The following is a 17433-nucleotide window of genomic DNA, read 5'->3' as shown; positions in this document are numbered from 1 at the left end:
AAAGAAAAAAAAAAAGAAGAAAAAAATAGCAGTCTTTCTTCACTGAACACCAAGTATTCCATATACTTGCAGCCCAAGACGAAAGATTTTACTCAAGAAAGAGTTCTGTAGTTCCAATTATTTTTCTGTAGCCTATTGTCTCTGTGTCAGTACTGTAAGAAATCCCTTTTCCAAACCTTTTTTGAAGTAAACCATATTTTACTGCTACCTTTTTCTACAATTCATCTCTCATTTCCTCTCCCCACTACTGCTTACATACCCAGCAGGATTCTGAACACTGCCACCTCTCTCTTTCTCCCCCAGCTACTTCTCTGCCTTCTGACTCTGGATATCTGCCATTTCTGTCTGTCTTTGCCATTTCTGCCTTACTGCCAATGGACTCCATCATCCCTCCTTGCAATGCCAACATCATCCCACTTCCTCCAGTGCAGCATCTTGCAGCTGAGGCAAGGAAGACCTGCAGAACTCTGTCCCATACTACAATTCACCTATAATGTTAATGTATCTCACTGTTGAGGAGCCAGTAGTATAGCAGTAATGTACTTTGCAGGACTAAGACCCTTTATAGCAAACTTATTCTTAACTCAAAAGACTGCGCAAGAGGTCAATTGGAACAAGAGGGAAACAAAAAAGTATTATGGTATTGGAAAATACAACTGACTCCTTGCAAAAATCTGTTTTCAGGAAACTTCACTTGAGTTGTCAGAAACAGGATTAGCATGTGAGGCAAAGAAGGAAGACAGATGCTGCTCTGCTTTTTATACTGTATCATTAATGCACAATGATGTTATACTATCTCTACCTTTATCTTTCATTTTCTTCACTATAGTGAAAGATATGCATTCTTTCAGGAATGAAGGTAATTCATAGTATTTCTGCACCTTAAGATTTGATTTCACATCCTGCAATAAGTTCACGTTTCTCTGTTCTGTTGACTAGGCTTTAGGTGTTCAGTTACAAACACTTCAGATGTTTCTAACTAACTATATCCAGTTCCCCAGTTGGATTAAGAAATGTACTCAGTAACTGTGTTTTGCACCTGGAGTTGTACTTCTCTGTTTTACTGCTCTACTCAGCAGTATACTACTTTCTCCTTGTTTTTCAAGCACCTGCCCACTCATAACTGTTATTCACTGCTGGTATTCTCTCTGGTGTGACTTTCAATTGTCTGGCTGAAGATCACCAACTGTCTTCCAGCTTTTTAGTTCCTGCTGCACACATACAGTATCTAATACTACCACATTCTTTCGTTTATTATCTATCCTGTGGTAGTGAACTCAGATGCATCATGTCATGTAAATATTTTTTTTTTCTTTTACTCATGTTAAATAAGTTACTTATGAAAAGCTTTCTTCACCTTTTTTGTAACAAGCAGAGTTTGTTTCACTTGCTGTAAAGCATGGTTTATTCAATATGGCAATATGTATTGCAAGCTGGTTTTGTCCCCTCACTGAACAAAAACATAAAGCATAAACTAGCCTCAGCTTACCCTATTACCTTAAAGCACCCTATGGTCATTATAGTTCTGAATGACAGCAACAAGTTTAGCATTCCTACACTCCTAAATAATTTAGCTTAGCTTTCAAATCACTCAAGGCATTTCTTTCCAGTGGATCCAGTAAATATTAGCTAGCTAGGTAGGCCAAATTTTGTTCTAACATATGCAACCTACACTGACTTCCATCAGCCACCAAATTAATTGCCTCTCTGTTAAATGCTTCAAAAGTAATGTGATCTTACAGCTTTTTAATGTGATTGATTTTATGTTATATTTATGTGAATCATAACAACAAACTTCTAAACAAGGAAGAAAAATATATTTTTTTAGCTTATTAAACTTTCAAGGGCAATTTATGTTCCAAAGTACTGACCTGACTTTTTTCCCCCAACATGCAGCTGAACTTCTTACTCAAAACTTTCCAGTAAAGACACAGAAAGGAATATATAGAACGCTACACAAGTACTTAACCACTCATAATTCTGCCCTGAAGGCAGCATATATTAAACAATTAAAATAAGATTGTTATAATACCTAGAGGGAAGGAAGCAATTTGAATTCGCTTTCAGGTTTCAGATGAATTAAATTCTCTTTGTAATACTCAAGTCTAAAAAATTTAGACATATAATACCAAAGAAAAAATTACCTTTTACAGCTGGATATGCCCACAATAATGATACTAATCAGGGAAGCTCCCAAATTCTGTGTGTTGTATGGTACAAAGCTTCCACTGGACAACAGGCAGAAGTGAGGGAGCATACCATCTCCTACATTAACTTCTCACCATGTAAATCTGTCTCTCTTATTATTACTGGATTTGAAGTTTGGGGTTAAAAAAAATACTTACAGTTTCGTAGGCAGATAACTTGGTGAATCATCTTTACTCCGAATGAGTTCATTGCATTTGTCAATTGTTTGGTAAACAGAAAAAGTGTCTCCAGTGCTATAAAGTACAGCTAAATTCTTGGCAACAAGCCGTCTGGTAGGAGGTCCTGGTGAATTATTTAATAAAGAAGTCAATTGTTCAACTAGTTTCTTCTGGTTTTCCCTTATATCAGCCTGGAAATAAAATCAGTAACCAGTTAAATTTCAGTTAAATTTAAAAGTTAGTTAAAGATAATTAATGCTAATTCTCTTTACTTTTCAATATTAACGTTCTGATACTCCGATGTTCTTAATTAAAAATGAACATTTTATTGCACCTTTCTACTTAAAGAAAAGCCATGTCAAATATGTGATTATTTTATTCTTATTGAAAAAAAAAAAAATCACATTTTTCAGAGCATAATTCTTTCTAGTGGCATTTCAGGTGTATTTTCCCTATGGCACTTGAATAGTTATATCTTGCTAAAACAAAATTGCCATTTCTTGCTTCTTTTATGCCTTTTTTTAAAATAAAACAATTCATAGAAACATAATAATTTAAGTAGTAAAAAAGAACTTTAGCAGAGTTTCAAGAAGTTGAGCATTAGAAAGGAAAGAACTTCCCTTAAGATAATAATCTATTTCAGTCTTATCTCAATTTTTTTAAATGGTCTTTGAAAAAAACATAAACTAAGAGCCTGGCGCTATATTCCATTTATGTATTTTGACACAAATAACATAACTCTTGAATAGCATTATCTAGGTTGGATCAGAGTTAAATATCCACATATGCTACTTAATACACACTAAGCAGTGAACCAAGCAAGTAGACAGCTGGCTGGAAACAGATCTTTTATCATTCGATCAGGAAAATAAAAAATGAGAAAGATGTTACATTCGTGCTTGCTGGAGAACTACCAAATAATTGTGCCATGCTAGCTGAAAGCATGACTGTCATTCTTCATCATGGGTTTGCAAAATCTTGCAGTAATAATCTGAGTTTAAAATAAATAAATAAATAAATAACTTAATGCTTATTTCTCAAATTCCTTTCATTGGACAAGTGCCTCTGTCACCTGAAAGGCTGTGACCAAAAACTTGTAACATTTAGAAAGTTACTGCTAACACTGAACAATCTTTTATTGTGTGTACATAAAAGACATGCATGAAGCAAATGAAATTGAATACTGCTCTTTGTTTTTAAACAAAATAACAAAAAAGACAGAGACAAATAGCTCTATAACGTGCTCTTTTCTCAAGTCTCATTATACTTACTCTGCTAGTCACTGGTAAAAGTTTTTCCAAAAACTGTAACCATTCAAAAATGAACTCTGCTTTTTGAAATTCACCAAGCTGGTTATACGCTTCTTCATTAAGTAGTAAACTGTGAGCTAACTCCATTCCTTGAAATTTTCCTCAAATTTCTCCTCAAACACCGTGGAATAAAAAAAACCACAAAAACCAACAACAAACTACCAGAACTTTGTTAATCAATCAGGTTTTCTTCCCCATTAATATGTGGTGACTGAATCAGCAGTTTAAACACCTAAACAGAAAAAGAAAAAAATTACTAGAGAGTCAGCAATCATATTATATTTATGCTTGGCTTATTAAAACTAAACTTTGTATTGGGTTTGCATGGCAGGGTTTTGGTAGCAGGGGGCTACAGGGGCGGCTTCTGTGAGAAGCTGCTAGAAGCTTCCCCTGTGTCCAATAGAGCCAATGCCAGCCGGCTCCAAGACGGACCCAGTGCTGGCCAAGGCCGAGCCGATCACCGACGGTGGTAGCACCTTTAGGATAACATATTTAAGGGGAAAAACGACTGCGCAACGGCAGCTGGAGAAGAGAGGAGTGAGAACATGTGAGAGAAACCACTCTGCAGACCCCAAGGTCAGTGAAGAAGGAGGGGGAGGAGGTGCTCCAGGCGTTGGAGCAGAGATTCCCCTGCAGCCCGTGGAGGTCCACGGTGGAGCACATATCCACTTGCAGCCCATGCAGGACCCCACGCTGGAGCAGGTGGATGCACCTGATGGCCCCATGGGAAGCCCACACTGGAGCAGGCTCCTGGCATGACCTGTGGACCCGTGGAGAGGAGCCCACGCTGGAACAGGTTTGCTGGCAGGACTTGTGACCCCACGGGGGACCCACACTGGAACAGTCTGTTCCTGAAGGACTGCACCCCGTGGAAAGAAGTTCATGGAGAACTGTCTCCTGTGGGAGGGACCCCATGCTGGAGCAGGGGAAGAGTGCGAGAAGGAAGAAGCGGCAGAGACAATGTGTGATGAATTTACCACAACCCCCGTTCCCCGTCCCCCTGTGCCGCTCAGGGGGAGGAGGTAGAGAAAAAAATCGGGAGTGCAGTTGAGCCCGGGAACAAGGGAGGGGTGGAGGAAGGTGTTTTTAAGATTTGGTTTTATTTCTCATTATACTACTCTGATTTTGATTGGTAATAAATTAAACTAATCTCCCCAAGTTGAGTCTGTTTTGCCCATGACTGTAATGGTGAGTGATCTCTCCCTGTCCTTATCTCGACCCACGAGCCTTTTGTTATATTTTCTCCCCACTGTCCAGCTGAGGAAGGGAATGATAGAGCGGCTTTGGCAGGCACCTGGCATCCAGCCAGGGTGAACCCACCACAACTTTCAAAGGAAAACTTAAAATTAAATTATTATTGATGTAATATACAAATTAAAGTTAAATACAATTCAGAAAAATCAGAGGGGTTCTCACTAAACCATCTTGTTTTGCATGAAGTGAGGTTTACTAGTACTTGATCACATATATACCTGAAAGTAATGATCAGCTGGCCCCAAATATAATGACTTTTGCAATCTAGGATCAAGTGCAGCAATAGCAGTAACCTACACCTAGCAAACTTGTTAGCGTTTCTGTTTGTGAATATCATTAACACATCTTATTCAAACACTTTATGTATTCTCAATGCCAAGCAACGCATAAAGAAAAAAACAGAACTTCATTGCTGAACAAACCTCTAATGCTGTCTTTTTTCAAAAAAAACCCCACACCTGAAAAAAGGATGTTTCAAAAACTCAAAGTTCAAAAGAAGTTATATTTTACTTATGTCTCTCGGACTATTTCGTGAATTTCCACATTGTCGATAGGCATAACTAGAAGCAAACCAAGATGAAACATACTCCTAATGATAACTTTTTTTTTCCACTACTTAAATGCCATATAGCCTCAAACTACAAAATATAATATTTTGTAGGCTTTGCAAATAAAAATAGTCAAGGAGATTCTGGTAAAATGTCAACCGTATTTTAAACACCCAAACAAATTATCCTTTCCAGAGGTCACTGAGACTGCTGAACACACATTTTCTTCCTATGCAGTAATGATATTATAGTGTAAAATGATCCATCAAACACTAAATGGGCAATACAAAGCAATGGTAAATAATTCAGTACTTGGGTTGTCATCAAATGCACAGCAGAAGGTTACCTTTACTATTCTCTACACATTTTTTATGTAAAATTTACACACAAAGGAAAACAAGTCACATCTAATTTACTATAATGAACTGTCACTTCAAGTTTACCTGAAATACCAGGCAGCTTGACAAGGCACCACACTATAAAATGACAACCAGAGATAAATATCATACCTAAGTATATCTACATATATTTAATCTGCCTAGGTACACAGATATTCACAACTTGCCAGTTATCGTACTCCTAGACCACTCACAAAACTTAACTCTATCCACACATTTTTTGAACATATAGAAGAAGTAGGATTATGTATTCCATTGAATATTTGAGTAGAGTTTCATCACTGCTCAGCATGGAAATTACATGTACAGGTCACAGACCCTCCTTTTTACCTTAACCCAAGGCCTGTCCCACTGTCTAGCATATCTAAATCACCTACTGCCACAGCAACTGATTCAACTTACATCCAAAGCTGAGGATTACAACTCATAGCTGTTTTCCCCAACTGAAAAGATCACAGATCATTGTCACACACGGGCACTTAACTTACCTAGCACATAATTTCTCCACATTGTAAAAACTGTCTCTCTGCTGCTCCAGGTTCTTGGAATAAGGATGTCAAGAGCTCAATTTTCTAGAGAAAGAGTTATCACAAAAAAAAACTTTTAAAAAGCACATGAAATACCAGTGTCTGGTCTACAAAAAAAACCCCAAAAACAAACAACAAGATTCCACAGTCTTGCGTACTGGCAATTTTTATTACCTAATACCTCACCAAAAGGCAATGAACTGGAGCTCCATAAATATTATTAGCTGTTTATATGTTGCATTTGAATTGGACAGACCCATCATATTCACCATACATTTATTCATTTAACTACTGGAACCATCTTTCTTATTTCTGTTTTGTTAACTCAGATTAATTCTAAAACAAAAAAAGTAAGCTCAGACAACATAATACCATAATTATTTTCTAGAAAGATTATTTCAGTGTCTTCATAAGACCTACATTATTTTAATATACCTAAGAAAGCATAGGTGGAAAATATTTATTGTATTAATCTGGAATGCTATCATGAATGACCATGACCTTATCATTAAGTCATAAACAATACAACAGCATTCACGTCTAAATCAACAACCAGCAGAGCTGGCAAAGGTGACTCAACTGTTCTGAAATATTACTGTACAATACTATGGATACAAAAAGACCTGAGGATTATCAATCCATTCTCCTAGCTCCAGATATAATTTTAATATCAGAATCAATGGGCGAAAACATTTCCTTCTAAACCTCATTCAACTTGAACTTAGTCTGGCAGGACATGAAATACAGGTTGCGTGCTATTTTAAAAGTAATCAGTTTTCAATCAGTCTTTAAAAGAATGAAGTTGAGAAGAAATTAAAAGTACATGTAGATTTCAAAGTAATCTAAACTTCTTTCAGCCTGGGGAAGAGAAGGCTCAGGGGGACCTAACATCAGCCTTCACAAGGGAAGATTACCAAGAAGATGAAGACAAGTTCTTTACTGAAGTATATGGGAGGGAATAATACCAGAAGTATCATAAATTGAAATGGGGAAGGTTCCAATTGGATAGAAGAAAAAAAGATTTTCACGCTAAGGATTATCAGCCACTGGGACAGATGCTGAGAGGCTGCAGAACACCCTCAGGGGTTTCTAAGACTAGACTGGCCAAAACCCTAAGAAACCTGGTCTGAACTCAAGAGTTAACATTTCTTTGAATGAAAGGTTGGACAAGACGACCCCCTTCCAACCTGGACAAGTCTACATTTTGTCTACTATCCTGTCCACAACTCACACTGCCGCCATACATTCTTCTGTTAGTCAAAGATAAAAGTTTATGTTGTTCCACTGAAGTTATTATTGTAACATGTTTCTATATATGACACTTCTACTATATAAGCACATATTTGCAAAAATGAACTGGAAATATTTTTCTTTTTTAGGATTTGCATAGTCTAAATTAAAGAAGAAAAATGTTATGGTGTAGTTGTTGATCTTTATAATGAACACCTGCTAACATGGCTAGAAATGTTAGCATTACTCAGAAGAAAGACTAGCAGTTCTGAATTACAGAGGCTGATTGTCCATTATGCAAGATTTAGTTTTGTAGAAACTGACAACTAACCACCCAGGAAGAAGGAAAAAAAATAAAAATTAAAAAAAAAAAAAAATAAAAAAATCACACACCCGATCTTTCCAGTGCTGGCCAACAAGCAAACCTTGGTTCCTCGAAGCTACATACAAAACAGTATGCTCTCCATCCTATAAAAAAAAAACAACTTATCCCAAACACCTACTGAGACTCCCTTTAAGGAGTTGTAAGCCTGCACATCAGAGATACTTATGAAGCTTCAGAAATAATAATATAAAAAGGGCCCAGGCACACAACCTTGTGAGAATGCAGGGAATCAGGTTTTTACTGCAGTGTATTGGTTTTGCAGTCAGATTGGAGAATACCACAAAAGGCACAGTGCTTACAAGGCTATGCAAAACAGAATGCAAGCGCAGAATGTGGGGACAAGCTGGGTTTGATTAATATTAAATATGTCCTTGTTGTATGCATACAAGATGTTACTAGGCAATTTCTAAGTGCAGAAGGAAACATCAAACCTAAACACATACACTCCAGACATGGGTGCAACTCAGCTCTAATTAGAGGCGTGGCATAGCCACATGATGGGCTAGGCAAGCACAATGGAAGACAATGTTTTGCCAGCCATTGCTGATATTACAATTTCTTGAACATCCTCACACACTAGTCAATCAATGCAAGTACAAGCTAAGCATGTAAAGATGTATCCATATTTACATGAAACCCACGTGTAAAAATGTTGAGTTATTTGAAAGTCCCTTTCCCTGGCATTATGATTTTGATCCTTCTCAATCTGAAAAAGAAATCTGGAAAAATAAATGTGAAATTTCATTGAATGAAACACATACTATGCGTTCAACAAAAATGAAAAGGCATACATGGGTGATAAAAACATCTGAATTTTCTAGCTAGCATGATGCACCATCCCTTTGGTTTTGTCTTTAGATAACTGATTACAAGACTTACTTTCCCATCAGTGCTACAAGAGCAGATCAATCAAAAATCCCTCTTTTTTCCTATGAGGTAAGTTTATTTTACATTTATACTATGCTACAAAACTGTCACAAAGATTTATTGGACAAGGCAGAAGTTGTTCCTAGTTATTACTGATAAAAAATTTTTCATTTGCTGACTGCCAATTTGGCAAGCAGGATTGTTCAAGACTGATCAGAAAAGAGCTCAGAAAAGCTTTAAGAACAAGCACTAGATGGAACACTGCCCTGTAAATTGAAAGGGATATAGGATGAATCAAGCATTAAAAGGCAACAGCAACTGAGTTTCAAAAGTTCCTGATAAACCACAGAGAGAAAAAAGGGACTTGTCTTTAAAAAAAAAGAAAAAGGTAACTGAACCAGGGGAAGATGGATCTGAATAGCTGCCTTTAGCAACTGGCTTTAAAATATGAGAACCAACAGATCACCCATTACAAAGTTATAACAGAGCCAAAAAACCAAGCTGAAATTCAAAATAGATCTATAGACAAAAATTAATACACAACAAATTAAAAGCTATGAGCAGTAGTGGCAACTTAACAAATTTTACTTTTCCACCTCCTTTCACCTCATGGCATATTTTGTCTCTGCATTAAAAAAAAAAAATATATATATATATATAATCTGCAATAAAAGACTCCTAACTGATCTCTCACTAAAAAAATTAAGCCTTTGAATTATGACTCATAATTTCAAGGAAAATCAAAACAAGTAATGGAAACTACCACACAGATCAAGTACGTACTTACAAATTTATTTTCTTTTAAGATTTCTCACATTTGATCTCTTGTTGTTCCAGCAGTTTGTTTTTGCCAGGAACAAGTGCTGCTCAAACAGAAATCAGATCAACCTGAGCTCTCTGAGCTTGATACTCAGATGAGGATCTAGCATACAATCTAGATGAGGATCTGGGTCCTTTACATCTGCTACATAGTGAAGAAAAGAAAGTGCTGTAAAACTTCACAATAATTATTTATATTTTTCTAATTTCACAAGTATAAAAATAATTCTGCATTAAATCTGATATAAAGCATAAAGCAGAGAAGTAAAAAGGACATTATTCCTCTAAGAGATGATCACTGTTACTCATTGCCAGTAATGAGTAATAGGAAAAACTGAGAAATAAGTTTTAGTAACGAGTAAGATTTAAAAATGACCAGCAATAATTACCAGCGTTTTCATAACGGCTGCCATTGGGCTGCCTACACAATCAATGTCATAACCATCACACTGCTGAAAAACTGAACTGAAGCATGTTCATTAGCATCAAGTTGTCCTTCACTGCATCGCAGTGGTATTTTAACTGACTTCAAATTAATGTTTTTTTCTTCAGAAAGCAAGATTTGTTATCATCTATCTAACAAGTGAACCAATACATTTAAGAGAAAGCCTTCCAGCCTGACTCATTTAGTTCTAGTCATTAGCAGTTCAGATCAATGTTACTCCTGCAGCACTGTTTTAAAAGTTTAATGGGATGATCGTTACCCATGCATCTGAGCTGACTGCATGGCAAGACGATCGATGCTCAAACCTATGTTAAGCCCTTGCACATACCTGTCTAGAGTGTCTCCCAAACATAAACAAAACGCCTGCCCAGCTCCCTCGGGCTTACTTCTGACAAGAGAAACTGAGTATGATGCTCTTTTTGCCAGCTGGGCCAAAAAACCATCTTAAAGCACCAGCCAAATTCAGCTACTGATGAATGAAACATAGACCAAAATCCAACAGTTACAGTGTACCGTTTATGCTAGTAGGCAAACATAAGGAGGCAGGGAAGTCTGGAGAAGGCAAAAAGCGCAGGATCGTTTAAACTCCCAGTGACTTCAAATGGGAGACCTGATTGCCCAGGGAACGAAGGACTGAGTTATCTTCAGCTGTAATCTAGCTAGAATTTATAGCACACACAGAAATAATCTAATTTAAATAAACTACAATGATAGAATCTTAATAATTTGTTAAGAAATAAAAAATAACTAAACTCCAGCTCAGATGAGCTTGGAGTTTAGACACTGGAAATATACGGAAGGGGGAATATTCAACAGCTAGAGAAAGGTATTTATTATTAGTCTAAAGACAGGGAAGCCTTTTACTTATTGACTTCTACAGACTGTTACCAACTAACAGACAGAAGTCTGCCTCAAAATCTTCAATAAGAGAAGGCAAAGCTAAATAAAGTGTCAGTGTAGATACGTCAGTACTCCAATATCCTTTGTGTGGCAGGATCCTCAGCATTCAGGCAGGTTGTGCCTTTTCTCTATATACAGAAGCCTTCACTCTGCAGAGTCAGGTGAAGCAATGGCAGGTAACTGCTGGTCCCAACATAACATCAACCCTTCTGTACACATTTTATGTTCAGCGGTGCTGATCAATCTTGGCCTTCCATTCAACTGAAAAAAACCTGAGAATTTCATGTGCCCTTTCACTGCTTTCTTGCATGTAGTTTCAAAGAAAACACACAAGCAAATTTAGGGCATTTCAGCACCAAGACATCAAGAGAAGGAGGGGAAAAAAGAAAAAAAGAGAGAAAAAGAAAGTTAACTCCCCTGAAGACTGACTGTTTCTCTAGCAGAAGCGTTAGCATGTTGAATTGATTAAACCCTTGATGAGGAGGACTATGAAGAGGTTATGAAACCAGAACAAAGTCTTTCAATGCAAAGACACACATGCTTGAATTTATCAGTGATTGGTCTCATCAATTCGGACCAAATTACTCCTTGGCATCAAATAGACTTGACTGCTTTTCATCCAAAATTAATATACTGCCATAAGAATGCCAAGTATTTTGCAGTGTGATATTAGTCAGCAGTAGGGAAATTTGAAGCCAAGCATGGAGAAGATGGGACTAACAGTGATGTTCAACAGCAGTTTGCAAGAACAGGCCACAGGAGAAAGTCAACACAAGACCACAACTCAAAGCACGTGGAAAAAGAATACAAGGCCGTGGAAGAGAAGGTCCAAGATTTTAAGACCTTTAAATCAAGCAGGACTGTAACTCTTAATATCAGATTTTAACTGCACTAGCATGTGAAAAAGGCACCAGATAGTAAATCTCGGAGTTGAGTATTTGTATGTTTTATTGCATATTCTGTGTTAAGAAGGGATTCAATTACACTCACAAATCAAGCTATCTTCCTTTTTAAATAAAAATATGTATGCACCTGCATCCCCAAATAGCAAAAAGCAGTGAAGAATCTGTGTGACTAAGAGCAACAAAAAATAACAGATTATTACACAACCATCCATTTCCTCTAATTACTGCTGAATGTTTCAGACTAGGACAACTTCCACTTACATTTTTTGTATGCAATTATCCAGCTTAGAAACATGATTCTGAAATCATAGATGTTGAAACAAGACTCCTTTCTTTCAGGCTCTCCACTTAACAGTGTTCTGGATGAAGCAATTTACCCCAGGAAAAGTATCTATCTATTCTACCATTGAAAATTTGGTAGCATTTATGCAGGTACTTGTTAAAGATGTAATCCAAGTACATCTTCATACATTGCGCCTTCCATGTAGGTCTTGCCCTGCTCACATAGCGTTTCATGCAGCCCAGACAGAATTCTTGTTAGTTTCTCAGCTACTTTCATCTGTGTGGCAAAAGAAAGGGGCTGTATTTTGATGTATTGTGAACAATAATGCTCAGACAAAGTACTTGTTTACTCCCACAGGAACAGTTCCAAATGACTGGTTTTCCTTGCAAAATGCTTATCAAATTTTATTGATTTCCAAGTTTCAGAAGAATCACCCTGTACCTGAAAAAGCAACAAAGCTTAAAGGAAACAAAGATCTAAGTGAAATCTATCAGAATCCTTGTTCTGGGCTTGCTGGTTTTAAAAATATTCACACAAAGAATGTGACCACCCACAACCCACATACATAACGGTGACATTGATAAGAACTACAACACAATATACATTTGCTGAAGTGTGAAAGAAATGACAAGACAATGTCTTCGAGGAATGGTGAATGATTTCTGTGAAGTTTTGAGGACAAAGCTTGACATAATGAGACAAAAAATACCCTGAAAAAAATGTGCCTGAAAATGCAATAGCTGTTTTAACAATGCAAAGCATTCAAGACATTTTTAAAAACTCGTATTTTGGAAGACATTCATTCATCATGTTAAAAAATACATGTACTTTGCTTTTCTTACCATCATTTTAATCTTTATCCCCACATGAGAAGAACTATTCCAGGAAACCAAGAAACAGCTACATTCAGTTGTTGAGAAATCTAAACCAGCCATTTCCTGAGCTCCACAGCAGGCACTACTGGCATGCTCTGTCCGCCCTAGCACCCACAACTCTGGAATAATAGTTGGGTTCATTTCTGAAAGTTCTAAGTCAAAAGATAAACTTGGCTCCATTACAGCGACCTCAGAACATTACCTTATTTACAGGCAACCTGGCAAACTGCATATAAATAATTAACCAATGCTTCTAATAATTAGAAAAACAGTATCATACCTAGAAATCTGATTCTCACAAAGTGAGTTTAAATGATGTCGTCCCCCCCCCCCCCCCCCCCAATTTTACTAACTAAACTTCAAAAAGCAATAACTAACTTCAGTCTGAATAAAAATGCATAGAATGCTTTGGGTTTATTTCTTGGCAGGTTTGAAAGCTGGTGTGATAGCAAGACAAATGCACAAAAATCACGGAAGTATAAACATCCACCTAAATCCTAAAAATAATTTCAATATATGTCTGAACATGGCTTTATTCCTGACAACATCGTAGATTATGTTGTTTATCTAATACAGAAAAAATATATCAAACTGAGTATACTGACAGGGGTTTTTTGTCACAATGATAGGATTTTCGTGAAATTAAATTATTTGTTAAAATGTTAAATTGACTTATAGTCGGTGATATATATACATATAGATAGTCCAAAGGGCAGGTTGATTTTAGTTACCAATTTTCCATTAAGGTAAACACTGAATCCAGTCTAGCTTAGCATTAAATTAAACCACAGGAAATTTTTGCTGAAGATATCCCAAAATCCTGGAAAAGTATACTTATTTTTCCTGAAAATCGTTATGGCTATCATTGTACTAGCTTAATAAGTGCTATTACTAGACTCCAATTGCACTGAAATACACCAACACAGAAATTTAGCAGCAGAAGCCCTCACAGGTGCAGACGCTGCAGGAGACTTGTTTGGCACATCAGACACCACTATCTGGGCATAAATCACTGACGTACCTCCCCGTGATGGTTGATTCTCTAGCTATTTTAAATGGCTGCTCCCCAAAGAAAACTCCAAAGCAGCTCAAAAAATCTAACTGTAGACATACTTCATGTCTTTTTTAAGGTTCTGCTTCCTTAAAACAGTAAAAATTGGAAGGGTAAGAACTGAATAGGACAAATATCCCACAATCTGGAAATGTTTTTGTGAGATGGTGTTTCTAACCTCCTGCCTCATTAGAATGTTCTGAATTTTAAAATAGAAGACCATCCTGCATTGACTAGCAAAGTTTTTGACATGTTGGGATACAACATCATGAACTAGTCAGTAATTCAGATATTTTACTGACAACAAAAATAATCCTCTGTTCAAGAATCAAGCACAAGTTTTCAATATATCACTAGAATTAGTGTAATATTAAACTGGCCTCCTCGCTCCCTCCAGCTCCTTTTCATTGTGTCAAACCACCAGGAAAAGGAACTCAGAGTTCATTCAGCACACAACCAGCAGAAGTAATCTATCTTCTGGGTCTCAATTGTTACTTCATACATGAGTTGAGAATATTACATATCATACAGCAAAACACCAAAACATACAATATAGCTTGACTGTTTCTGAAGACAGGGAAAATATTTCGGGCATGTGAGACTAAAATAAAAGTTTAGTACAATTCACAGTCACAACTGTAAACAATCCTACTAAATCAAAACCCAAGCTTAAAGAAACATTACAAATAATGAATACAAACTTCCAAAAATACCGAATTACGTTCATAGAAGCACAAAGCTGAACTTCATTGGCTTTCCTCCTCTCTTATCACCCTTCCACCCATATCTCAATAAACGTTACTCTTATTTTAATTAAACTTACATCTATTACTCTTGCCCTCATTCCAAAATGTCAACACTAATGCAACTTCACAGGTTTTACATTCCTGTGCAAAGTTTTTACCCATTATACGTGTAGACTTGCTCGTTGTCCTATCTGGACAGCCAGGAATTCAAACTGCAAAAGCCTGCAGTAACACTTCTGCATACCAGAAGGTCCGATACTGCTACCCTTCCCCCAAAATACTCTTAATCAAAAAGATTTGTAAGAAAATATAAAAACAGCCCCTAAAAACATGTACACTCACTGCAAGTGAATGCCAAATCCGTCCATGCCGTCTTGGGATCTGCACTGACCCGCACCGGGCGAACACCCACCCTGGCCCACCCGGCACGCCATTCCCGCTTACCCCGAACCCGGGGGCACGGTCGCTCTCCCGCCCCTCCCCGTGACATCCGGGCGGCGTGGTGGGGCGATGCTCAGACGGCACCACGAGTGTGGCTGGCTTGCCTCGCACCCCCGACGAGACCTTTCTCCACTCCCCTCACGGCGGAGAGACCTGCCCCGCAACGCCGGGGGACGGGACGGGACGGGACGGGACGGGACGGGACGGGACGGGACGGGCTGAGGGAGCCCGGGAGCCGCCCGACCGCCGGCTTTAAAGCCGGCTTCTCTACCTCACCCCCCCCACCCACCCAGACAGGTCCGCGGGTGATCGAGCACTTTTCAGGCGCAGGCCTCGGGCAGTCCCAGCCGCTCAGCGAGCTCCCCGGCTCCGCTCGGCCCTTCTGCCCGCCTTCACACTCCTCACCCGCGCCGAGCCCGGGCATCCGTTCCCGCCGGCGGGGGGGCTGGCACCCCGCTGCTTCAGGGTCATCCCCGCCCTCCACCCCCCCGGCGGCTCCGTGCTCCCCGCGGGCCTTCGCGCCCTCGCCCAGGCGGCGGCCGGGACTCCCTGCGCGCCCTTCCTCGCCCTCTCGGACGCCCACTCCCCGCCTGCCCCGGTGGCTGGCGGCGCAGGACCGGCGCCCTCCGCCCCTCCTCTCCCCTCCCGCCCGCGGTACCTGGCCGGCCCGGCACGACACGGCTCGGCCCGCCGCAAGGCTCCCGCGCCGCTCTGCGGGGCGGCGGCGGCGCTGCGGGGCTCGGCTCCGTCCGTCCGCCCGCCCTCCTCCGGCGCGGGGGGGCGGCGGGGGCCTGCGCCCGGGCCGCCGCCGCTGCCGGCCGCCGGCGGGGGAGGGCGGGGAGGGAGGAGGGCGCCGCCGTTGCTCAGGGCTGTGCAATCGGGCCCGGAGCCATCGAGCGCCCGCGGTGGCCGGCGCGGGCCTCGGCTCTCCAGAGGGCGGGAGCGGCCTGGGGCAGCGCGGAGCCCCGGGGCGGCGGCGGGCGGGAGCCGCAACGCCGCGGCAAGGTGTCGGGGTGCCGGAGGGGAGGGAGTCACCGCCCCCGGGGTCGCTCCGTGGCTCTGCAGCCAGCGGGACGCCGTGGCGGGGAAGGAGCTCCGCGCTGCTCCCGCTGGCTGCAGCAGCGTGAGGGGGCACAGGCAGGAGCTAGCGCTCTCCCACCGAAAACAACAACGAAAAAACCCCTCTTGGTGATAACTTCTGAGGTGGCTCGGTTGGCACTGCTGAGAGTTGTACCTGGCCCTGATCAGGGTCTGCCATGACTTACGATTTCCACGCCACGGGCACCCATCTGTGCTTTATGGAGAGGGACCCTGGCACCACACCGGTACAGGAGCAGAAACAGCCCCTTCATCTTCTTCACCGTTTGTCAAACCCAACATTTGCCGAAGTTGTTACACTTGGGTTTCGCCAGTGTAAGCTTTGAGCTCAAATGGAGATGGGATCCCAAGTCACTGAGTCATTCTGTGTCTTACTGTCAAGGTCAGACATGGGCTCCTCTGGGTTTTTCGCCTGATTGTTTCCTACTGCATAGGGCCTCCAACTGAAAGAGTTTGCTACATCGTCGGGAGTGACTTCCACCCTTGGAATTTTTCATAAGAAAATTCACTGGTCATGAGAAAATTTCTGTTGGGGGGATTTTCTTTTCTGAATTCTGTCTTCAGAGTTGAAGTTCTGCCTTCATAAAGGGAAAATAGATATCGCTCAACCATTTTTTAGTTCAAAAATAAACAAACAATAACCTTATTGTAGTTTGTAGCTGATGGCCAGCCATGTCTGGATTGTTTTTGCATCCTACTAACCACCTGGCAGAGCAAACTGGAAGACAGACATCAGATCTGGTTTCTGCTGGCAACAAGTTAGTCTGGTGGGACTGAGGTGTTCTGTTTTAATTCTGCTAACTTAGCTGCTGCTACAAAGTTGAAGAAATAATGCCTTCTGGAATTAAAGACTGGTTTTGACTAGACAACGAGACTTAAAGATAATCTCTTGTCTTCTTATTCCTACAGCGTGACAGTGGTTAAACCTCAAAGTGGAAAACTAAGATTCCCCTCCACAAACTGGGTTGTTCTCCGAGGCCATCTT

The 17433-nt window shown here is 40.2% G+C and overlaps 1 protein-coding gene across 1 annotated transcript in view; it reads right to left on the bottom strand.

Moving 5' to 3' along the window:
- HEATR5A (HEAT repeat containing 5A) overlaps nucleotides 1-6396 on the bottom strand; it is a 57082-nt gene extending 50686 nt beyond the window's left edge. Inside the window, exons 1-3 of the mRNA XM_059819991.1 lie at nucleotides 6365-6396; nucleotides 3638-3908; nucleotides 2346-2557 (exon numbers count right to left, since the gene is read on the bottom strand). Coding sequence (XP_059675974.1) covers nucleotides 2346-2557; nucleotides 3638-3763 — 338 coding nt within the window. The 5' untranslated portion in view covers nucleotides 3764-3908; nucleotides 6365-6396. The remainder of the gene's footprint in view (nucleotides 1-2345; nucleotides 2558-3637; nucleotides 3909-6364) is intronic.
- Nucleotides 6397-17433: the final 11037 nt, after the last annotated feature.

The sequence above is a fragment of the Gavia stellata genome, chromosome 7 (assembly GCF_030936135.1).
Source record: "Gavia stellata isolate bGavSte3 chromosome 7, bGavSte3.hap2, whole genome shotgun sequence".
Lineage (NCBI taxonomy): Eukaryota > Metazoa > Chordata > Aves > Gaviiformes > Gaviidae > Gavia > Gavia stellata.
This window is presented reverse-complemented; position numbering and strand designations above follow the sequence as displayed.